The sequence below is a fragment of the Podarcis liolepis genome (genome assembly GCF_965112155.1).
Source record: "Podarcis liolepis genome assembly, chromosome: 2".
Classification (NCBI taxonomy): domain Eukaryota; kingdom Metazoa; phylum Chordata; class Lepidosauria; order Squamata; family Lacertidae; genus Podarcis; species Podarcis liolepis.
Window position 1 is genome coordinate 35499937 of NC_139555.1, and position 24296 is coordinate 35524232.

The 24296-nt window shown below is 43.8% G+C and overlaps 2 protein-coding genes across 3 annotated transcripts; both read right to left on the minus strand.

Annotated features, from left to right (window-relative positions):
• Positions 1–1528: 1528 nt before the first annotated feature.
• On the minus strand, positions 1529–13135 carry TRIM65 (tripartite motif containing 65). 2 transcript variants are annotated; one of them, XM_083487589.1, is made up of 7 exons: positions 11383–13135; positions 8802–8897; positions 8170–8403; positions 6002–6167; positions 5268–5309; positions 4536–4616; positions 1529–2908 (listed from the first exon to the last, which is right to left on the minus strand). In XM_083487589.1, exons 1-7 carry the CDS (start codon positions 11830–11832, stop codon positions 2256–2258), a joined length of 1722 nt encoding a protein of 573 aa, XP_083343715.1. In that variant the 5' UTR covers positions 11833–13135; the 3' UTR covers positions 1529–2255. The 2 variants fall into 2 exon arrangements, with proteins under 2 accessions (XP_083343715.1, XP_083343716.1); XM_083487590.1 differs by lacking the exon at positions 5268–5309 and having other exon boundaries at positions 11383–13133.
• Positions 13136–15763: 2628 nt separating this feature from the next.
• On the minus strand, positions 15764–23585 carry MRPL38 (mitochondrial ribosomal protein L38). The gene is made up of 9 exons (XM_083487665.1): positions 23463–23585; positions 22200–22379; positions 20930–21058; positions 20627–20835; positions 19756–19828; positions 19406–19451; positions 18597–18755; positions 17545–17681; positions 15764–16807 (listed from the first exon to the last, which is right to left on the minus strand). The coding sequence occupies exons 1-9, from the start codon at positions 23527–23529 to the stop codon at positions 16671–16673; spliced, it is 1137 nt and encodes a 378-aa protein (XP_083343791.1). The 5' UTR covers positions 23530–23585; the 3' UTR covers positions 15764–16670.
• Positions 23586–24296: the final 711 nt, after the last annotated feature.

Here is a 24296-nt window from a genome sequence, read left to right on the forward strand (position 1 = left end):
CAGAAGTAAGCACTGCAGCTATCATAGGGAATACCATCCTTTCATATGTGCTTGCTTTCACATGTTTGCTAACTTGGAGACTGAGCAGATTTTCAACGATAAATAGGTGCTGTGACCTAGACAGATACAATTTTGTTTGCCTAGGATAGGGTCAGGGAAAGGAACAGAAACACACATAGATTAGAGAGGGCGCACCTAGCAAATTCAGTGTTCAGATTGTTTGGAATGGAATTGGAAGTAAAATGGCTGGTATCAACATTCTCTTATTTAAATCAATAGCATAACTGCTTTTAGATACAGTGCACAGTTCTGCCCACCGTTCTCCAAAAATTCATTGGCGTGAAAAGGGGGGGGGGATAAAGCTATTAGTGAACCTTCCCTAATTTGGACAAAAGGCAACAAAGAAGGGGCATGATAGTGACATATATTAATAGGATGAGCGAGATAGAGGTGGGTGGAAAGATAACCCTCCCCTCCTCCGATATTAGAAACTGAGGGCAACTAATGAAAGGGAAGTACTGTGTTCCGCATCTGCTGTCAGAGGCAGCATACTTCCAAATACCAGTTTCTGGGAATCACAGGTGGGCATTGTTGCACTCATGTCCTGCTTGTGTTCTTGCCTCAGGCTTCTGATTGGCCACTGTGAGAACAGGTTGCTGGACCAGATGAGCCATTAGCCTGGCCCAGCAAGCTGTTCTTCTGTCCTTATTTCAGAGAATGAACAGTGATGGCCAGTAACAGTTTGGAAAACACAAATTCAGGGATGATAGGTCTATCAATGGCTATCTGTCACTGTGGAACTTTGAAGCCCAGTAGTCATACGCCTCTGATTTTATCACCGAATCAGATTTTATCAGATGCACAGGAAATCCGAAGAGATTTTGTTTAACCAACCTTCAATTCAGCGAGTAAGATGGTGCTTTTTTCCAAGCTGTGGAACGATGAGAAAAGCTCTTGGACTTGAGGGAATTAATCGGTACACAAAACAAAAGAAAAAATAGGGGTCACTGAAAGTGTAAGGTAAAGGATCCCTGGACGGTTAAGTCCAGTCAAAGGCGATTATGGCGTTGCGGCGCTCATCTCGATTCAGGGCAAGGGAGCCGGCGTTTGTCCACAGACAGTTTTCCGGGTCATGTGGCCAGCATGACTAAACTGCTTCTGGTGCAATGGGACACCATGACGGAACCAGAGCGCATGGAAACGCTGTTTACCTTCCCGCCGCAGTGGTACCTATTTATCTACTTGCACTGGCATGCTTTCGAACTGCTAGGTTGGCAGGAGCTGGGACAGAGGAATGGGAGCTCACCCCATTGCAGGGAATCGAACCACCAACCTTTTGATCAGCAAGACCAAGAGGTTCAGTAGTGTAGGATACCCAGTCCCTGGCAATTGTGAGCTTAAGGTCACCTTACTAAGAACCAGATCAGTTTTGTTTCTTGGATACTCTTCCCTGGGGCTATGACAATTTTCTAGCTCACAGCTAGAAGAGGGAATTCTAATAAAAGAAGAAATTTATTTAGTAAGCTTATTTTTCCTTTTTGCTTAGAAAGCTTTATTTCTCAATAAAACTTTTTTTTTAAAAGCTGAACAATAAAACAGGAACCAACTTGGCAAGTTTTCATTCCCACCATAATCTGCTGATGAGAAAGTGGCAACAAACACGTGAGCAGTTACGACATGTTGAGCCTGCACAGAGAAGTAAAATAGAACTCCTTCCATCATAATTTAAAGTCACACCATAAAATAGTGCAACCTCTCTGAACCAAAGAGTTCAGTTTCCTTGTATGGAAAGCTACACATATGCAGTACATACATAGTGGAGAATTTAATGTTTCAGGGCAAGCCAACTCTGAAAATTAATATGTCCCAAGGAGAAGTTATCAGTCCCTACTGTGCCATTTAAATTTTAAAAATTACTTTAAAAAAACCCCAATTTAGTTCTGTCCACCTCCAGTCATCCCCCCACCCCCTAATAATTGCGTAAGTAGGCTGAAATATCACAAACTTTGTTTACTCTGTTTTCCTGCTCCTCTCCATTTCCTGCTTAGCTTTTAATGAGATGAGATTGTCAGAAAGCCGTATTCTTCACCAGGATGCACAGCACACTAAGCAATGAGTGGCCAGGACAGCCGGAGTTCAGTGCCCTAATCATCTTCCCCAAATTTCAATCCCTCTTGCACACTTGTCCCACTTTGAGATGAGAAATGGGGACTTGCATTTCCCTGGGGAAGATGAGTACAAAGTACCTTGAGATCTCAGGAGAGTTGCTCTCCTTGTTTCAGAGCTATCTCATCATCTGGCAGTTCATTCACTGTGGTGGCAGCAGCAGCTGCTGCTTGCAAGACAGGAGGCACCCCATCAGTTCGAACTTTGCCCTGTGGCTTTTGGCAGAGGGTCACAGCTATGCCTTCGCAAAGCCAGAAGATTGGGAAAAGGGGCTCTGTGAAGATCGTGTTGAAAGTGTGGAGAAGTGTCATGTTGTCATCAACACCATAAAAGGATAGCACTCCTTGGTTGCAATCCAACCACACTCCAATGAATTTGCACACGTGCTTTTTTATCTTAATGCACTCGGCATTGTGCCAAGCCATATAGCAGTCTTCCTGGACGTGCAGGCCCCAGGAGAGTTTATCCAGCCCAATGGTGAATGTGCGGCCAGCCCGCTTCTTCCTGGGGAACCTTCCATAAGCCACGCCAATGATGACAGAGTGGCCAGATAACTTGACTTCCCAGTAGCAGCTGCCCTGGCTGAAGTTCTGGGCACACATGACTTGCCATGGCTCAAACCTCTGTGGGTCTTTTGGCCTCAACCCCGGGATACGTTGAGGGTGATGGCATTTCCGGTTCTCATCGGACAACTGCATGTATTTGTTAGCTGTAGTTGGATCAAAGGTCAAATTCTGCTGATCTGCAGGAGTGACAAAGGTATCAAAGTCAGGTGGGAGAAAAAACACCCAAGTGTCTTTAACCTATTTTTAACTGGCTAATTCCTCTTCAGTTAGAGAAAAAGGTCCCCCATCCCTAATATCAGGCATGCCACGGCTTTACTGAAGTGGCATTTTGGCAATTTCTTCTGTTGTTCTCTCCTATCAGAGCTAATCTATTATCAACTCTGTTCTAAGAACAAAATACCAATATTTTAGTATTGCAGGGCATTTAACCAAAGCAGCAAGGAGAAAGTATCAGTGTGCACTTGAGAGTGGAAGTTGGCTCAAATAAAAGCCAAGGGAAGTGGGTGCCTTCCATTTTCTTTGGAGCAAGATCTCTAGGATGGCAGGCTCTGCTTTATTTAAACATCACTTTTTGCTCACAATGGCCTATGAGAAATCCCTGCTCATTGCCAGGGTGCCTATGAGGGGTGTCAGTTGTTGTCAGCAATGCAACATTCCCTTTGATCAGCCTTCTGCCTAAATAAGGTTAATGGAATAATTATTTCCCTCAGGAATGCAAACCAGAAGCCTGGGCAAGGAAAGTACACAGGCATTATGTGCAAGTATATACAAAAGATTGTACCTTGTCCATTGGCTCTGGTCCACAGATTTCTGAAAGGAGTTACTAACTGTTTGCGGTAGTTACCAGTCCTAAGTGCTTTCTCTTTGATCCATGTTCCACCCATGTCAGAAAACAGGAGCTGTTCCATTTATTAGTTTAACAGATAAATTGTGTTCTTTGTGATTTAAGTGAACATCTGCTCCATAGCTTCCTGGTTTCTTGCTAATCTAAGCGCAAGAAGCTTCTCTTGAACAAGGAGGCTCCTAGAGATCTTAACAGGGAACGAACTCACCCAGATGTCCCCAAAAGCAGAGTTGGGCACAGGTGTGTGGGAGACAGCGAGAATAAAATGCAGAACTTATAGGTCTGCATCGGCTGCCTCCAATATGGCTCCACAGTTTTGCAAAGCTTTTTGAACTCCTGGATCTGAAGGCACATTTATGCTTCTTCTTTTTTTAAAGGACTACTGATGTGGGCAATTGCTTACTTGCATGAGCAGTGTAATGTGGGAGCAGCAAACTCTTGCAATGTTGACTCCTTTGCATGAAAAACAAAAATCATGGACTGCCTTAAACAGTATAGGTGCTGTAGTGGGAGCCAGCACAATGAGCCCCACTAGCGCAGTATGCCCTCCTCAATCAGGTCGCGGTAAGGGTAGGAGAACCCCCACAACAGTGCGCAGGAGAGGAGAAATCATTTCAACAGGCAAGCAAAAATTCTTGCACTGACAAGTGATCTCCTCAGCGCTAGTTTGAATTCCACCCCATAAGTGGAAGGGAAGAGGAGCTACATTCTTGTGTGACTTTGCAACTTCCATGCTATGCTGTTCATATGAATAGACTTGTTTATGCGAGAATTCCTCACCCGCCTCAGGTCAACCACCACCAGGAATATTATTATAACCAACAGAACACGCACACACAAAGAAATAAATTTATGATTCTGACAGAGGACCCAAAGGAAGCAGCTCGGAATATATTTATGCACTTGTGACCCTACTTCCCTTTTTTAAGTAACTGCGTGCAGCCCAGAAAGTCGCTTACCTTTCAAAAAAGACATTCTTAACTCATTGTCTGGAAGGCACGGTCCGGCCCTTCTCACAATTACCTTTGGCTCTGGTGAGACTGCCGAGTGAGAGATAAGCAAGGAAAACTTAAAAGCAGGAAGGAAACTCATTTGCCTTAAAAACAACGGTTTCAAAATGGTAGACAAGTCAAGACTCGGCAGTGAGTTGGGGGAGCCTTTTTGGGAGGGGTGAGGACAAGATACACAGGCAGCAAGGTTCAAAGCTGGCCTTTGGATATATTTTAAATTATTTCTCTTTAAAAAGGAGAAGCAGCAGCAGTGTACTTAAAGGCATCCCACAGTGTTATATTTTTCTTCATAATAACCAGACACTTAGGTGCTCCCAAGGCATAATCTCTCATGGTCTGAAACAAGACAAAGCATAAATACTCTCTGATGTATGATGAAATTATTAAAGTTTCTAAAATCACTTTTCTGTGTGCAGCAAGCTTTACAATTCTCATCCTAATGCATCACAAAAGACCACACATGTGGACTGCTGTGTATGCGTTGTTTGGTGTCATGTAAGTGCAAAAGGAAGGGTTTTCTCCTTTGAGGGCAAGATTCCTTTGGGGGGCAATCTGTTGGGGGGCTGCATGCCACTGGTGGGCAGGGCTGGAGCCAATGGTGGGCCCAAACCAATGATGAATGAGGTGCTCTCACTGCCACCCCCTTCTGCTCCCCACCCTCCTTGGTATCATGCTGCTCACCTTGCCCAGGCCCATTATAAAGGGTTGCCTCCAGGTCAGGAGCTGAAATGAATAGGTGAAATCCAGATAAAGGCCACATGTTCTGGCCCAGTTCAGAATTTCAGTTTGCAACAAGCTTCAGTTTGCCTTTTCATCCAAATGTGGGAAACTGTGGTTTGTGCAACTGCAGCTTGTTCTCAAACCAGGATCTGAAGACAGAATCAAAGAATGGCTTTGAATCCTGATTTGAGAACAAAACCACAATTTCCTGCGCTTTTTACAACTAGTAGCAGACACTTCTAATCTCCTCCTCTTATGGTCAGAGAAGGCTGGGAAATGGAGGAGGAAGCGAATGAGCCTCAGGCTTGCTGTAGCTTGTCCTTGTAATGACAAACTGTGGTTTGTTATGATTACATCTGAACTGGATCCTACTTTCCTAGGAAAACATTTGGGAACAAAGGACTTTATAAGATTTTAAAAGTCTCTCTGAGGAGGTCAAAGTTTTGTGGACGGCTACAGAGAAAATTGGGGTAATTCTGGCAGTACAAATCTAATCTTTCTTTCAGAAAACTAAGCACTGTCATTGCCCTACTATTCCTCCTCAATATGGAAATCTATCAAAATAAATACTCCCCCCCCACTTTACTGTAGCACTTAAACCTCCAGCCGCCTTTATTAGAAAGAAAACTGACCAACCGACTTTCCACAGGTGATCTTTAATTTTTCACCACTCCCTAAAACAGCGGAATGATTACCTTTTGTTTCAGTCATTGGTGGACTCAAGGAATTTGACTGAGCCTCTTGCAAAAGCCTGGAAACCTCATTGAAGAGTTCAGTGACAGCATCCACATTGCTGGCCAAATCAAACTCAACAGGTGGAATAACTTCTAAGTTGCCAAGAGGAGGAAGATGATGCAGTTCCTACAAGGAACAGGAAATGTAGGAATCACAAAGTTTGACTGTTGACTTACATGAATGGAGTTTAACTTCAGCTTATGTAAGTGAACTGGATCGATCCTGAAATTCTTTAGTTTGGTACTCTACGGTGGCCACATACATATTGCCAAGCAGGAGGAAATGCATCACCAAAGAAGGGAACAAACGAACACAAATTTGCATAAAATATGTTAATATATGCACATTTGGACAAAATTGCAATTCATTGAAATAAAAATAAATTGGGAAGACCTTAATAGCGTGACCTGTGTCCCTGATCAGTTTGCTGTCCAGATGCAACTTCCAAGCCCCTGCCTCTCCATTGTGGTTCATTATCTCTTAACTGGACTTGGAACAGCCAGCCCTTCAAGCAGAGGTAGCTATAAAGCAGGACACATGCTCCCCTCCCCACTTCTTCCCCTCCTTTGCCTGCCTTAGTGGTCCCCATAGCACTTGCTCAGAAATCCAAATGTGCCAAGAGCACGCTGGTGGGTCCCTTTTGTGACGCCACTTTGAGCACTATGTTGAAAAACGAGTTTAAAATAAAAGCGAACTACAGTGGTACCTCGGGTTACATACGCTTCAGGTTACAGACTCCGCTAACCCAGAAATAGTACCTTGGGTTAAGAACTTTGCTTCAGGATAACAACAGAAATTGTGCTCCGGCGACGCGGCAGCAGCAGGAGGCCCCATTAGCTAAAGTGGTGCTTCAGGTTAAGAACAGTTTCAGGTTAAGAACAGACCTCCAGAACGAATTAAGTACTTAACCTGAGGTACCACTGTAAAAGCAAGTGTATTCATTATATATTTGAAGGCAGTGGTGTGCCAGGGCATTCTTGCCAATCTGAGACTGTTCAGCTCGTAAAAAAAATTCAGAACAGAAAGGAGGACAATGGCACAGCAGCCTTCTGATGAGAAAACCACACAATTCCCTGCTGCTGCTGGCTACAAAATGTTGCTGTGAGTAACCAACTGGGTAAAGCCATTTTGCTACAATAACCCCCTCTCACGGCATGAATTGCCTGTCTCTCTGAAGACAGAGGGCCCCATCAATGGAATCCCCCCCCCCCAGACAGTCAGACATTCCCTCCTCTGGCATGGTGGGTGATTCACATTCTAAACTCTGCTCTGGAGTTGGCAGCGAAATTGTTTTTCAATTGTCTCAACTTGCTGACCATTAGGCCTAGCTAATCCTTTTTCTCCTCTATCTCCTAGCTGAGAAGGCTAGAGAAGCGCTTATAATTATGAAGAGTCCCACAGAAAGGTCTAATCTCAGTTGCATGCTGTACACAGGACGTGAAACATACCACTGCTCTCTTAGCTTACAATGCAGTGCAATGCTGGGGGGGGGGATCCCCACTTCACAGGAAACTTTTAAGGATAAGAATTTGTAGCCACACTGGTGTATGACAGGACTTCCACACTTCAAGAACTTCTGAGGGTCTGGGACTATCTTTGCATTCAAAGCATATCACTGTTAAGAATTAAATAAACACAGAACTCCTGCATGCCAATGGTTGCCAAGGTTCAGAGGCTTAGTTATGATATTCATGATAGCTTCCAGTAAAGAGCTTGTCAGCTGCCAGGAATGGGGAGCAGAACAGGCAGCAACTCCCACTCTGTAATACTAAGCTATGGTTTATTTTAGGGGTGGGGAGCCTCTGGCTTGCTGGTCACATTTGGCCCACCGGTTCTCCCCGTTTCGCCTTCCAGGACATTTCCCCAAACCATAGGTGTGGGGCACATAGAGATTGAAGGGCGGGGAGTTCAATCCTGCTTGGTTTGGCTATGTAAGAACTCACTGGCACAGCCGATCCCTTCAGAAAGCAGGATTGAATTACTTGGAGTTCAGTCCTTCATGGTCACTATCTCTCATCCATGAACCAACTTTAACAAGTTGACAGGACCACCCACCTATTAAAGCTGTCCCCTGGGAGTGGAGATATAAAGATCTGGCCCAAATGCCATCAGTATACACATTACATACCTCCAGAAACGTCATATCATCAGTACAAGCGAGCAACTCTTCTGCCTTCTCGTTGCGCTGGGTAAGCCCATCCAGTTGGCGCTTCAGCTGGTCCAAGTTCTCTTGCATTTTGCCAAGCGCAGCATCTTGCTCTCTTTCAATCTTCTCCACTGTCTTCCTCTGGCATTCCTTCAAGGCTTCCACAAGAGAAGCGAACTTCTGCACAACTCCAGATTTTAACTTCTCCGAGGAACCCTGGATGAAAAAGGAAGGGCAACAAAATACAGTTGTTTCCACTGTAGCTGCCTCTATTTCTCTTGCTGCTCTGCATTCTGTTAGGTACTAGGTGTCCCTCTTAATGGAAATAAGAAAATAAAATGTTGGGAGGCAGGCAAAAAGAGAGACTGTGATCCTTGACTGGCTAGCAGGGGCTGATGGGAGTTGTAATCCAGAACATCTGGAGGGCACCAGGCTGGCAAAGAATTCACTACAGGTCTGAGCTGTTAGGAAAGGGACACAAATGCAGAAGGCCCACTTGCTCATTCAGTAACTGGAGTTTTAGCCATGATGGGTACCAAATGGGGTCAATGGAGAGCAAGCACTTCCCATGGGAGGCACTTTTGTCATTATGATGCTCTCTGTGGATTCCTTACCTTGATGTTGTCTATCCGCTGCTCCAGTTTCTGAATTGCTTCTCTGATAGGCTCTGCCTCCTTTCGAGTTTTCTCCAGGGTTGCTCTTACGGACTCCTGCCAAAGAGTTCAAAATAATTTAACAGGCAAGCACTTCAGTCTCACCTAGCCACACCCGGCCCCTGCATCTCACCTTCCCAAGAGGGGCGGCAGAATTCCCCAGATGAATCTTCCAAGATTCATTCATCCTTTTGGAAAGACTCCAGAGTTCTGTTAATATAACACCCTATTAGATTGAAGGTAATCAGTGTAGCCATCAAGGTAGCCAAGTTATAGGAAGTGGTAACTCACTGAGGATGTAAGAAAGGGCCATGATGTCCAGACTAATCCAAACCGTTACGTTTGTATTGAGCAGTGCTGAACTGCCTCACCACACGAAAGCCCATAGGCTATGATTTGGGTCTAGCAATGTCTTCCAGTGTATATTCAAGCAAAGGATTCTTGCTTGGTATTGTTACAGCAAAGTCGTTATGCCCTAGCTAGCCTTAAAATGTTTCATATCTATACAATGGTACCTTGGGTTACAGACACTAGAGGTTACAAACACTTCAGGTTACAGACTCCGCTAACCTAGAAATAGTACCTTGGGTTAAGAACTTTGCTTTAGGATGAGAACAGAAATCGTGTGGCAGCGGCGCGGCAGCAGCAGGAGGCCCCATTAGCTAAAGTGATGTCTCAGGTTAAGAACAGTTTCAGGTTAAGAACAGACCTCCAGAACGAATTAAGTTCTTAACACGAGGTACCACTGTACAGCAAGTGATGCCTGCTTTATAACTTTCATGGCTTCTCCAACAGAAGTTGAGGAAATGTAGCTTGGTGGCAGCACCAAGAGTTAATGTCCGGCCATCCTTCATATGGAATGGATTAAATCTTAGGCTACAGTGGAGATAAAGGCCTTACTGCATCAAACCCATTATTATAAAGCATTTGGTATTTGAGAAGAGTCGTGAGTCAATCAGGCAGACATTCAGCAAGTGAAAATTTATCCACTGCAGCAAAGCTGAGATTAGAGCAATATACACAACGTAGGCTGTCTCTGCGTCACCAGTGGGCATAGCCGGGGGTGGGAGGCAGTTTCATCGAGTAAATAAATAAAAATACTTAACTAAAAGTAGAAATTGTAGAAGGATTTTGACTGGTTTTTCAAAAGAAAGTAATTTCTGAAGGCAGCCCTGTTTAGGGAAGTTTTTAATGTTTGATGCGTTATCATGTTTTTAATATTCTGTTGGGAGCCACCCAGAGTGGCTGAGTAGACTTGGACATATGGGCGGGGTATAAATAATAAATTATTATTAATTAATCATCATCATTATTTAAAACAACTGTTGTTGAGACATTTCATTCCAAATCTGAGACAGAGGATGATGACAGGTGAGTGTTCTGCCCCCAACAACATAAATCCTTTAAGAGTAAGGTGCGCACCACGACAACTACAATGTGCAGGGGCATGTCCCACAATCCCAAGTAACTAATGCACCAGAGGGAATGCTTAATTTTAAAATGGGATGCCCGAAGGCTCCTTTGGCCAGCATGACACCCGTCCATCTACAGCCTGGTCCCGTGCAGAGTGAGAGATGCCCAAGACGAAATTAATGGACTATGCAGAATTGGACAAAATGACAGGAAGGATTTGAAACCTGTGGGACCAGAGATTTACAGAAGATTGGAAGAAGTATATGAATCATTTGAAGAGCAACTGTAATCAACAAATTAAGCTAGTAGGACTACAAGAAGTTTTGTAAGGAGAAATATACAAAGTGTTACAAAGTAGAAAAAGATAGAGATATTGGTTATGAGTTTGAAATGTAATAGGGAAGATAAGAAATGCATACTGAGAGATTAGATTGGAAAATTTTCAGACGGGATTGACGAAAGTCAAAAATTTGAATAAGATGTAAAAGTATGTTTAATTACTGTTGAAAATGATATGTTAAAAAAACCAATAAAATGTATATATATAGTACAGTGGTACCTTGGGTTAAGTACTTAATTCGTTCTGGAGGTCCGTTCTTAACCTGAAACTGTTCTTAACCTGAAGCACCACTTTCGCTAATGTGGCCTCCTGCTGCCGCCGCGCCACTGGAGCACGATTTCTGTTCTCATCCTGAAGCAAAGTTCTTAACCTGAAGCACTATTTCTGGGTTAGTGGAGTCTGTAACCTGAAGCGTATGTAACCCGAGGTACCACTGCATATAAAAAAAGAGAGATGCCCAAGATCACAGGAGTTTGTGCTGTGTACATACAGTGGTACCTAAGGTTACATAAGCTTCAGGTTACAGACTCCGCTAACCCAGAAATAGTACCTTGGGTTAAGAACTTTGCTTCAGGATGAGAACAGAAATCGTGCTCCGGCGGCGCAGCAGCAGTGGGAGGCCCCATTAGCTAAAGTGGTGCTTCAGGTTAAGAACAGCTTCAGGTTAAGAACGGACCTCTGGAACGAATTACCGGTAAGTACTTAACCCGAGGTACCACTGTATATGTTATGTTGCCATGGCCCCAAGTGGCCGGCTCCGGAAATGCTTCTGCCCCGCTCCCTGCTTACTTCTTTGGCTTTCCGCTCGTCCTCGACGAGGGCCCTGCCGTGATGCTGGCACTCCTTGAGCGTGCACACGCAGCAGATGCCCCGCTTCTCCGTCTGGCAGTACAGCTCCAAAGGCCGGCCATGCCTGGGGCACTTCCTTTCCCGAGCAGCGGCCGCCTGCTCCGTCCGGGAAGCCGGCCCGCCATCTTCCTGCTTGTGGAGCAGCTCCACCAGACTGTCGAGCAGAACGGTCTTGCTGAGCTCCGGCCTCTCCGGGAAGCTCTTGCGGCACGAGGGGCAAGTGTAGCCCGCGGCGGCGGGCCCTTTGCCCTCCTCTCCGTCCCAGTGGTCGCAGATGCACTTCTCGCAGAAGCTGTGCCCGCAGGGCACCGTCACCGGGGTGCTAAACGTATCCAGGCAAATGCAGCACGTCAGCTTCTCCTCCAGCCTCTGCGAGTCTGGAGAAGCCATGGCGCGCGGCAGAAGCGCCACTTACAAAGCCCAGAGGGAAAGAAAGTGAAACCCAGGGCCGCCAAAAAAAGGCTGAGGCTGCTGGAGATGGCTCAGGAGAAGGAAGGGCTGGGCCAAATTAAGGCGCATCAGCCCCCAGGCTCTTAAAGAGGCAGGGAGAGCAAAGATGATTGGCATCTCCTTTCCATGCAAGAAAAGATTTTTGAGTTTCTGGCTCCCTTGTCCCCGTGTGAAAGGCAACCTTTTCAAATACCACCCGCTCCTCTGACAGGACAGTGCTGGATATACATATAAACTAAACAAGCTATAGCTTAGGGCCCCACTCTCTTGGGGCCCCCAATTTTTTTTAAAGGAAAAAAAGTGGATGTACCTTGATAAAATACATAGTGGAACTTCGGGTTACAGACGCTTCAGGTTACAGACTCCACTAACCCAGAAATAGTACCTCGGGTTAAGAACTTTGCTTCAGGATGAGAACAGAAATCGCACGGCGGCAGCAGGAGGCCCCATTAGCTAAAGTGGTACCTTAGGTTAAGAACAGTTTCAGGTTAAGAACGGACCTCTGGAACGAATTAAGTTCTTAACCCGAGGTACCACTGTATTTTGTTATGTGCAAAGGGCTTTAGATACCTATTAGGTCCATAAATTACCATATAGCATATATTCAACACGAAAACAGCGACAATTTGTTGTTGACAAAGGACAGCTGGACGTATAAAGAGCCCCATTGCCTTCAGTAGCTTAGGGCCTCATCAAACCTAAATCCAGCCCTGAGACAGGAGATCTGATGACGGGCTTCCAGTTTCTTTGCAGGCTCAGTTGAAGGTGCAGCAAGATCTGTGCCCCATTTAGGCAAGTTTTTAATGTTTGATTGTGTTTTTAGTATTCTGTTAGGAGCTGGCCCGAGTGGCTGGGGAAACCCAGCCAGATGGGTGGGTTTGACGGTCGTTTCACAGACTATTGATCTGTACACCACTACTTTATTCTTCTGCTGCCACCAATTTTGTGGGGAAAATCCCAGGGCTCCCCAGTGAAGTACTGAGTCTTAGGTAGTTAACAACAAAGATTAAAGTTTATTTCAAACACAATTTTTTTAAAAAATATATTTGAAACGCTGCCACTCTATTCCCTCTCAGTCTTGTCCCTGTCTCTAACTCACTCTGCCTCCTCTATCTCTCCTCCCAAAAGAACCAACCCAACTAACTGTCAAAACCTCTGGGCTGAGCCTTAAAATCAGGTAGGCTCCGCCTCCAGGATTTCTTATTGGTCAGCCTATTAACTCTTTCTCTCCCCCAATATAAACGTAACCCCAAAGAATGGGCAAACGCCACAGCGTTGATTAGCCTCTATTAGGTAGTGCACTCCAGGAAACCAGAATGGCTGTTAGGTTTCACATTTGTTATGATTTTTGTTGTTGTTGCTGTTGTTGTTGTTATGTCTTGGTTTTCCCCTTTCCTGATTTATTATGTTTTATTGTTGTCCCTCTTTATTGTGAAGTCTCTATGAAACGTGTTTCTCCTCTCATAACAAATTGACAATATTTCTTTTTAATAAAAATTGCTATGAAATACTCCAGCATACACTCTTCCAACACAGAATAGTTGTCTTGAAAGACAAGAACTATTCAAGAGTGGCCAGGCAGATAGATGCTGCTGAAAAGCTCACGGGGTATGATGGCAACAGTTATCCTCTGATATATAGCCTCTGATATATGGACATTTGATTTTTAGTTGTAGCACTACTGGTAGATCTATCCTCCATGAATAAGTCCATAAAGACTTATAAAAGCTATATAGACCAGTATCCACCACAAAACCTTGGAACGATGAGTTCTACAATAATACACTGCATAAACACACTACTGCCAATACATTCTGTTGGATGATCCTCTTGTATTCTAGTAATAAGCTTTATTCCTCTTTACTTTCTCAACAGTGGTCATGATTTTAAAAACCTCTAGCAAGTTCCCCTCATAGTGATTTTCTAAATTACAAAAGCACAGTCTTAAATCTTCCACCTGTGAATTTCCCTCTGCAGTTAGTTTTAGTTGCCCTTTTCTACAGGATGCCCAGCTCTGTAGTAGGGGTGGCGAACCTTTGTCCCTCTAAATGTTGGGACTCCATCAGTCCCAGCAAGAATGAATGTGATACAGTGGTAGTTCCGCATCCCTGTTCTACAGGTTGCCCAGGGAGGATAAAGCTATCAGTGGCTACTAGCCTCAATGGCTATGTTCTTATACAGTGGTGCCTCGCAAGACGAAAAGAATCCGTTCTGTGATTCTCTTCGTCTAGCGGTTTTTTCGTCTTGCGAAGCAAACCCATTGACGGATTAGCGGATTAGCGCTATTAGCGGCTTATCGGATCAGCTGATAAGCGGCTTAGCGGCTTAGAAAAAGGGGGGAGGGAAAAAACCCCACAGGAACTCGCAAGACATGTTCGTCTTGCGAAGCAAGCCCATAGGAGATTTGTTTTGCGAAGCACCTTCAAAACGGAAAACTCTTTCGTCTAGCGAGTTTTCCGTCTTGCAAGGCATTCGTCTTGCGGGGCACCACTGTATTCTTGATATTACTTTTTAGGTAATAATAATAATAATTTTTATTTATACCCCGCCCTCCCCAGCCAAGGCCGGACTCAGAGCGGCTTACAAGCAATAATAAAACAAGTTGAATGATTACAACTTAAAAACAAAATTAAAATAATTAAAATATTGAAACATTAAAATATTAAAATGTAGCCTCCTCACAGGAGGAGAAGGCAAATAAAAAGAAAGAGAGGGAGGGAATCAAATTGGCTCCAAGCCAAAGGCTAGGCGGAAAACAGGTAGAAGGAAAACAGCCAGACTTTATGCCAAAACACAGGACTGTATATATGATACAGTGCTTGTTTTATCCCAACCCCACCCTGATTCCTGCAACTGAATTTCCTGGCAGAGGCTCTTGAGAGCTGACACTTTCAGTAAGTTTTCCATTATGATCCAAAGCTTGCTTTTTTCCACACCTACTTACACTGAATTTCTTAGGTAGGCTGTTGCCAAAAGCCATATGGAGAGAGTAATTTATTTCCCATTCTTCACAAGACACTTCGGGATTTTTTCCACCCTAAATAATTTTATTTTGCCTATAGACCTGTCTACCGCATTGTCCACCCCATCTCAATATACATTTATGAGCGTTAAATATCACTAAATAAAATAGGGGACTCAACTGTTTACAATCTCTCTAAACTCTGCTTTCCCAGATTTCCAAATTCTCTTCTTTAAAAACAAGCATGCAGCCCCGTATTTCTCTTCTTCCGTGTTGCTATTTATAACCTGCAGACAAATAACTTGTGTAGTGCAGTGGTACCTCGGGTTACATACGCTTCAGTTTACATACGCTTCAGGTTACAGACTCCGCTAACCCAGAAATAGTGCTTCAGGTTAAGAACTTTGCTTCAGGATGAGAACAGAAATTGTGCTCTGGCGGCGCGGCAGCAGCAGGAGGCCCCATTAGCTAAAGTGGTGCTTCAGGTTAAGAACAGTTTCAGGTTAAGTACGGACCTCCGGAACGAATTAAGTACTTAACCCGAGGTACCACTGTAAATGTTTTTTAAAAGATAGGGTACTCTTCAACTGTGGGCTTGCTATCGAAATGCTATGGAACTGTTCTGCAGGACAATATTTTGGAATGAGGAACATAAGCACTCACAGGTTAATCCTTGCAAATATACACAAAGGTAAGCAGTCATCCATGCAGAAATAAAACGGTTCATGTTGTATATGGAAAGAAAAATGAGGAAATGAGATGATCCTGTGTTTCCCAGAAGGTAAAAAAAATCACCTATGCAAAATAGGCTCTTCAAACCAATTTACCAGTATGTCTCAAGGTATCCAAATGAAGGGGGGGGGGAGAAATAATTTTAATGGCAAAGCAAGGAACACACACATCTTGGTATTCATTTCATTTGGTTTAATTCTGACAAATCATTTAAACCACATAAACATATATCAACTAGCTCCACAGCCTGTTTCATGCATTGCACAAAGCAGGCATTGCTTATGAAAGGTTCATGCCACCAACCAAAGGTTTCATCCCTTAAGGTGTCACAACACTGATGCCCTTCAGAAACATAAAAGGTATGATGCCTGCTTGACCTTAGAAATAACCTCCTCCAACTGATGGCCTCCTGATGTTTTGGACTGTAACTTCCAGCAATTCCAGCCCCAGCATGACTGTGCTGGATGAAGCTGATGGAAGTTGTATTCAAAACATCCAGAGGGCACTAGGTTGGGAAAGGCTGCTTGAAGTTATTGAAGCAGTTGATATATTAGATAGTTCCAAGAGACTGACTGCTCCCATCTGCTTCTCCCCAAATACAAGTATTTTTCAGCAGGAATTTAAAAGAATGTTTGTTCATACTTTAAAGACAGCACACGGCCCAGCGTTTCAGTAAGAACTCAATGCTTTGCTATATTTCATGCATTATCTGATCCCATTCAGGTGAGGCTATTTTGCTGAAATGGCCCAGCAGTTGATGAGAGAGAAAGAAAACTGTTTTGCTCAGAACACTTGATGGACGGCATCTGGCTCCTGAGAAACTCAGCTTCTGAATAGCCCTGGACCTCTGGACACAGCTTGCCTGCTTCTTCATCGCAAGGACAGAGTCTCCAAGATATAGAGAAGATAGATGCAAGCTGCACCTCTCTCTTTTAAGTGAATAAAAGTGATGATTCAAATCAAATCCAGCTGCCTCTTATATTTCCATTTTCCAATCAGAGACATGAACTGCTTGGGAGGGTTCTTTGTTGCACCATGGCTACTCAGTCCAGGGTCCCGTTGGCAAGCGGAGTATCAAGACATTTCAATAAATGCCATAGGTAGGCTCATCACTGTCCCTGTATCTGTCCAGGTACCTCAGAGGCTGGAGGTGTGGAAACAACTTCTGCGGTGGATGATATTTAGGGGGACGCACAAAATCAAACACAGGCTCCTTCATGTCTGCAAGGGGCAGATTGGAAGTTAGCACATCCTAACATCTACAAATTCCACAAGCACCAACCTGAAGCATCCTCTGGCTCAAAGACACCGATGATCTGCAATGGAAAACGGTGACTTTTGGCCCACTAACAGCACATGATTTCCTTGTGCTCTGGCCCTAATGATTTCTAGTTTTTCTGCTGCGGAAACCTGTACAAGAATGCAGTTGCCCTTCCTGCTAAATTGAAATGCAGCCCACCACATAGCCCCAATCCAGCTGTCCAAATACTGATGCTTTGCTGGCTTCAAACTGTTATGGGTCTGCAAGCTCCCCTGTCCCAGGCAGCCTTAAATGAAGTACTCTAGGTACTTCCCAACATGCTATTTCAATACTTGCTGTATGAACTGGGCTTTGTGGTAAGCAGCTTCCAAAAGCTCATTGCTCCACAAGGATCCTGAAGTCCCTATCCAAATAATCACCTCTCCAAGCAGTTCAGAACAAGTCCCTCCCTTCTCTGGCTGGGAACTTGGGACACAGTGGGTGGGAGAAAAAGGTTCCCAATTCTGTATACTTTTATCAAGTTTTATTGCATTCTTCCCCAATTTTTTCAAGTTTTAAATTTAGCACGCATTCAGAAATATTTTGGTCTTGCATAATTACATGTACTCCAGTCACAATTTTTTTATTACTAAAAAAAGTATTATTACTAAAAAAATTTTAGTACTACCGTAAATTATATGTACGGTCCATTACTTACCGAGAAGGTGGTGAAAGACCCGTGTAACTGAATCATCCCACTGGCATTGGAAAAATGCCAGTCCTGCAGGTGTCATGTCACTCTGATGCTTCTTGTAGAAGTCGAACGTCTTGAACGTTCTCATCTGGAGACTGTGGCTGAAAAGATGAGAGGACAGAGATGCAATGGAACCCTTCTGCTGTTATTTCTAGCTACCTTCACTACCCTGTTCAAGCCGCCATCAGTTTCCTTCAGTAGAGTAAAACATAGAAGGGTAGATAATATTCCCTATCCATCAGGTAGCAATTGCTCCACCAAAGAAACCACTGAAATGGTAAGTCTGAATGGCTTAGGGGGTTTTCATTCCTCACACCGCCAGCCTCAAAAAAGGCCTATTTTTTTAGATTCCTTGGGTGAGAAAGCAGTTCAGAACTAGTTTAAACTTCTAATATAAATGTAGGAGATATTCCCTGGAAGGAGGGAGTTGCATCAAATTCACCCATGGCTACACCGTTTCTTGTTAGAGGGAAGGGGATGTTGGCTAGCTGTGTTTCTTGTTCCTTCCATTATCTCTAGCAATTAGTTTTCCATGCTCCTTTTCTTTCCAGAAAAATAAGGGGAAATTAGCTGCAGTCACAAAATTAAAAGACGCCTGCTTCTTGGGAGAAAAGCAAGAAAAATTATTTGTGTGATGTTTATTTGGATGGCAAGCAATGGTTTGGAAGGCAGACTATCACACAGAAGTAACAAACTCATGCAAGAGCAATTGCTACTCTTGACTTCAAGCCCAATTGTTTACAATAGGTGAGGTTTCAGTGGGTTTCCAACTCTTAAAATCTATTCCTGGACACATCTTTTTTACTTAAGTGTCCCCATCCCCACCCTTTTCAACTTGAGCTGTGCCTTACATTCTGGCTGTACTGTTATTTGACCTAATTTTTAAGTTTCAGAGAATACTGGATAGTTCACAATTCTACCTTCAGAAATAAGCCTGTGGCTCCTTTCGCAAAAGAAGCTGGAAGTTGGAAGCACCCAATGATTCCACCATAGTTATGCAAAATGGGAAGAGTTACCATGGCACAGGCCGCTCATCTTCAGTGAAATCAATGGGATGGAGCTGCTTGAAGAGAAGGAAGACGAAGCGATGGTATCCGGTTCCTCTAGCGGGGAATGCGGGGAAGTAATGGCAAATCTCCTTGCCCATCTCCATTTTGTTTCCTGGAATGTTTGTCCTGTTGAGTTAAAATACGATTGTCAAGAGTGATTTTGTCTGTATGATATTTGGAGTTCAAATGGCCATTACATATCTGAAGAGGTAAAGACTTGCCCTCATTCTAAATCGCATTCTCTAAGGCTACCACAGTACAAGTAAAAGGGGCGGAAAGTGGCTTAATATATAAAAGCAGGGCTCCAGCTCAGTGGTCCTCAAACCATGCTCCATGGAAGCCTGGGGCATCTTGATGAGAAAAAAACAGTAATGTTGAATGTTGGCTGGCCTCCTGCTATCAACCTACTCATACAGTGTACTGCCATAGTGAGAGGAGTATTCCAACGTGTGCTTTCAGTTTGCAGAAGGGATGCACAGTCTCATTAGGGCTCTACAAGAAGAGTTTCTGCATCCTAGGACATGTCACAGAAACCTCCGCAACCCATGGTAGGTGTGCAGCAACTTCGCAGTAGAAAAGTCATTGTGAGAAGAAGGATCTTTGAAGGTAGAGAATCTGGTATGCCATGGACCTCTGCAGTCATGCAACTGTCAGTTGCTGCATGGACTAGGAAAGTCTGCATGAAAGCGGTAGTGGAATATTGAGATTCAGCTCCAAATGTAACCCAAGTTGGTAACTGATGCCAGTGCAAAGATGGATTAGTAGCCAATACTCACACCAGCCAGTGGAGATACTCTGAATCGGCATCGCGCAGGTGCCCATCTGTGTGTATAACATAAACATAATCTCAATTAAATTATCATTATTCATGTACAGTTATGTAATGCTTCTTTGTTGTGCTCTTTCTGGCTGCACAAATGATTCTTTTCCTTTGTCCTAGCTTGGCCAAGCTTTAAAAGCTGCAGATCACTCAGCACCTTTAATTTTTTACCATACCACTGGCAACTCCTTCATAATCTTTTGCAACCAGGATTTCTGCTGTTACTGCAGAACCTGCACATTAACTAATAGCCTCTCAGAAAAATAAAATCTGGGCCATTCCTAGGGCGAGGAAACCTTTACTCACCTAGGTTGGTGAGCAGCAGAGTCCATAAGGATCCTTCATCGGCTTCAAATGAGACTCTGGGAGGATTAAAAGCCTAAACAGAAAAATACAGCAATGATTACAAAGTAGCCAAGACTTTTGCCTATGCTCCCAAATATGATTAGTTTAAATTTCACCCCATCTTTTGTTTGCCAGCTTCTATCAGTCCAGCCAGATCTAGACAATTCACACTAGTTACAATTATTATCTTTGCAGAAAGATCATAAAAACGGGCATGCTTTAATATCAAACTAATAACCAACAAAAGCGGAGAACAAGAGACTTTTGACTTTTTAAAAAATATTTAAAAATAGCCTGAAGATCAGGATTTGCTACTGGCATACAGGATTTGCTACACAGATACTACACACTGAAGCGACTTCAGGGGTCTCACCAAAAAGGGATATAGGAAAACATCCTCTTTTCCAGAAGGAAGAGGGGAAAATGGCATATAATATATAGCTTTTTAAATAATCAAGAATGACTAAGGTAAAATTACATTCAATAGAGCCAGACAGAAGAGGACCAATACCACAAAGAATGCTAATTATCACTATGAGTCATGAAAATTCTGAAGTTAAAAAAATGACTTTGTGTAAACAGACTCCCAGATTAGTTGCCTACATTAAGCGGGAAATTAAGTCTGATGAACACTGTACTTATAAATAAACATCACAACAATTAGACTAATGAAGCTGTTGGTATATGCCATTGAGTGGGTGGGGGAGAACAAAGCAGTTGGCAAAGTACTCAAGAGAATCTGTTTTCTCAAAATGTTTACTAGATGAGTTGTGGTTAAAAACAAACAAACAAGATATTCTTCCCCTCAAAGCTTATACATTTGGTACAATACCTCTGTGGGTGTCACCATATTCCCATGATAAACTGGCATAACATATTCATCATCCTGATTGTATTCCACCCTTAAAGGAACTTGGGGAACAAAGAAGGCATCATCAAACAAGTCCCGGTACAGTCCATAGTGTTCTGCCACTCGCTGCCTGTGGGATGGGCCAAAGGTTCTCTCCCATTCAGCTCTTACATCATCAAGGGGAATCAACACTGCAAACAGAAACACAGCACTGTGAAATACTGAGTGGAAAAGCTTTAGTGAAGAGAAAAGGAATAAATGAGGCGGGAGCTGTGACCAACATACATTTCCGTAGGCGGGATGCTCTTTCCAATTCCACTCGATTCTGTTTCATTATAGCTTTTCTCTCCTTAAGTGTTTTTTTCCATGGTGGCGGAGAATAAGGTAGCCCAATGTCGATCTTTGCCTCTTCATCTATAGTTTTTAGAAAAACAGAGAAAACATAAAGTAAGTCTCATGACATACTTTCTGCCTCTGGTTTCGCTAAGGGACAAACTATAAATGACTGGGAAATTGGGTGGCTCATGCCTTGCCTTATGGTGTTGTTTAATACTCGCAAAGCTCAAAAGTTGCCTGATATCCCAAGGTAAGTAGAAAGTGTCCCCATTAAGACTTGGCACTTATTGAGCACCTCCAGTCTGCAGCAGGACCCCAGTACACCCACATATGTGCATGTATAACTCTTTAAAATGAATGAAAAAAACCATTACTCGGGCTCACTACAAGGCTGTGTGTTTCCAGTTCAGTAGCTTTCCTTAGTGAACAGTATGGGCAGTTCTGTTTCTCTTTAAAGTTTAACAACAAAAGGTGAACAGTCACTTTTTATTGCCTTTTGTTACCTTTCTCCTGTGCTCCCACTCAATTGAATATAGTGGTACCTAGGGTTACAGACGCTTCAGGTTACAGACTCCGCTAACCCAGAAATAGTACCTTGGGTTAAGAACGTTGCTTCAGGATGAGAACAGAAATCGTGCAGCAGCAGCACGGCGGCAGCAGGAGGCCCCATTAGCTAAAGTGGTGGTTCAGGTTAAGAACAGTTTCAGGTTAAGAACGGACTTCCAGAATGAGTTAAGTTCTTAACCCGAGGTACCAATGTATAGGCATGTATTTTGCTCTCAATTCTATGCTCGTTTACTCAGGGACGAGGTCATAATATTTTCACTCCCACTCTTCAGTCAAAAAAGCTCCTAAAGCAGTTCACAAGATCAGTAGTAAGACAGTCTCTGCTCTCACACTCATCTAAAAGGAGGGAGAGGAAGGAGGCAAACAACAGGGTCAGGCACTGGTTTTTAAAAGTCACCATTCTTACAGTGACCACATGGGACTGAAACTGTTCAGATAGTCAAATGGAATGGCTGCTGCGAGGTGACAGTCTATCAGCAGAGACAATGTGATAGCCCTGCTTTACTTTTTTCCCTGTACTTGGCATTCAGGCACTTGCCCCCCAAAAGCACACATAGGATTGAACTTTCCACATGAAGATAAACTATTCATACAAAAAGGAGAGGAGCAGAAGAAACTGGACTGAACTTTTCTGCCCTCCCTAATGTTGTACCTTGCTTTGGAGTGACATATCGCCTGTAGGTTTTCCACCACTGAGGTTTCTTTTGTGCTTTCTCTGCTTCCTTGAAGTAGCGAGTGAAGACACGGTACTTTTCTAGCACCTCAAATTTACTAACATCAATATCTTCATTAGGCATTGGCCCAAGAGGTACTCCCACTTTCCAGAGAACAGCTAAAATAAATTAGCAAAAAAAGTATAGAAGGTTTGGTCTACATTTTATTTGAACCTGTCCCATTCAAACAAAAGCTCCCTAACGGCTAAGGGAGCTGGGCATGTTTAGCCTGGAGAAGAGGAGGTTAAGGGGTGATATGATAGCCATGTTCAAATATATAAAAGGATGTCACATAGAGGAGGGAGAAAGGTTGTTTTCTGCTGCTCCAGAGAAGCGGACACGGAGCAATGGATCCAAACTACAAGAAAGAAGATTCCACCTAAACATTAGGAAGAACTTCCTGACAGTAAGAGCTGTTCGACAGTGGAATTTGCTGCCAAGGAGTGTGGTGGAGTCTCCTTCTTTGGAGGTCTTTAAGCAGAGGCTTGACAACCATATGTCAGGAGTGCTCTGATGGTGTTTCCTGCTTGGCAGGGGGTTGGACTCGATGGCCCTTGTGGTCTCTTCCAACTCTATGATTCTATGATTCTATTCTAATGGGTGTGGGGAGAGAAGAAACACTAGTAAACACTGCAGACACAAAAGTGATGGCAATACGCAGACATGTTTTATACAAAAACTTGTGTCCAATTGCATTTCCACCTTTCTGTTCCAACAGCAGATGGGGCAGAAACGAATGAATCAGACTTTGGGGCAGTAAATTATGTTTGAAGCTTCACTACTGAATGTGCAAAATGAGAGTGGCATACCACTTTCTGTGTTTCTTCATATATTTTCAAAGATGCAAAGAAGACTAAACTGATTTCTTGCCAAGTCAGAAAATGTGCTGCTTCCTCATAACATGAATATATTCCACAGCTATCCATCTTCTGAGCTCATATAGGTTTGCATGGGAGTTGACTATTATATTGGCCATTCACGGCACAACACAACCATCAGATACAAAACTCAGACGTCCAAAAACATTTGCCCTCGGATTCCTAAATTATCGGGGCTAGAGAGAACTTAAGCGTCTCGAGTCCATCAGTAGCGGAGGACAAGCTACCCTAAAAAAGAGCAGGCTTACGGCTTCCTGCCCCCGCTCCTCCGCCCCTCCCTCCATCATCCTCCTCCAGTGTGGAAAGGAGACAGCCGTCACTCACCAGAAGTACTAAAAGGCCTAGCATTCCGTAGTCCATGCAGCGCAGCGCTCAGGATGGGCGCCGCCATTTTGCGGACCACGGCGTCGCTCGACTGGAAAGCCCTCGCGGCGACGCGCAATCTGGATGACGTCACGCAGGAGCGGTTGTCTACGAGAATGCCTGCCTATTAGCTCTCAAAGAAACAAAGCCTTATTCATGCTCCTTGTGGCGCAGTCCAGGGTTTTTTATTATTTTATTTACTTTACTGACATCACTTGTGCTTCTGATTGTTTTGTGGAAAGCGAGGTGTTTCAAGGTTTGCCCTGTGCATGTAGAGGGCGCGCTTTCTCCCGGTTCCTGCTTTAAAGGGGCGGCAGCAGATAGTCTTAACGTCTACGGCCATACTACCCTGAACACGCCCGATCTCGTCTGATCTCGGAAGCTAAGCAGGGTCAGGCCTGGTTAGTACTTGGATGGGAGACCGCCTGGGAATACCGGGTGCTGTAGGCTTTTATTATTTTATTTTTTCCTCTTTTGTTTTCAGGTAACCTTCTTCGGTTTTTGTCACAGATTTCATTGCAGGTTTCTTCTTCTTCTTTTGTTTTTTATTTTTAAAATTGCTTCTGCTCTCGGCACCCCATTTCAGCCTGGCTCCTACCCAGCTGCTTCCTTCCTTTTCCTATGAATTCCATACTTGGGCCACACTGTAGGCAGGTATGATCTGGGTTCTCCTGCCACGATTAATATTTTGAGCACTGTTTTGCAGTTGCAGTTGGGCAGACGGTTGAGCTCCATGCTGGATATTATACTACACCAATCAGCGTAGCAAAGCATTGCAAAAGGAAGCAATCCTAC

What these genes read in the sequence shown, in the direction of transcription:
- MRPL38 (XM_083487665.1), bottom strand. Translation starts at nt 23,529, where the DNA reads ATGGCGGCGCCCATCCTGAGCGCTGCGCTGCATGGACTACGGAATGCT. An exon ending in ATATGTCACTCCAAAGCAAG is followed by an intron (nt 21,059 to 22,199) that starts GTACAACATTAG and finishes TAAAAACTATAG; the next exon opens with ATGAAGAGGCAAAGATCGAC. An exon ending in TCTGCTGCTCACCAACCTAG is followed by an intron (nt 19,452 to 19,755) that starts GTGAGTAAAGGT and finishes TTATACACACAG; the next exon opens with ATGGGCACCTGCGCGATGCC.
- TRIM65 (XM_083487589.1), bottom strand. Translation starts at nt 11,832, where the DNA reads ATGGCTTCTCCAGACTCGCAGAGGCTGGAGGAGAAGCTGACGTGCTGC. An exon ending in ACGAGCGGAAAGCCAAAGAA is followed by an intron (nt 8,898 to 11,382) that starts GTAAGCAGGGAG and finishes ACTCTTTGGCAG; the next exon opens with GAGTCCGTAAGAGCAACCCT. An exon ending in AAGAATGTCTTTTTTGAAAG is followed by an intron (nt 2,909 to 4,535) that starts GTAAGCGACTTT and finishes TCACTCCTGCAG; the next exon opens with ATCAGCAGAATTTGACCTTT.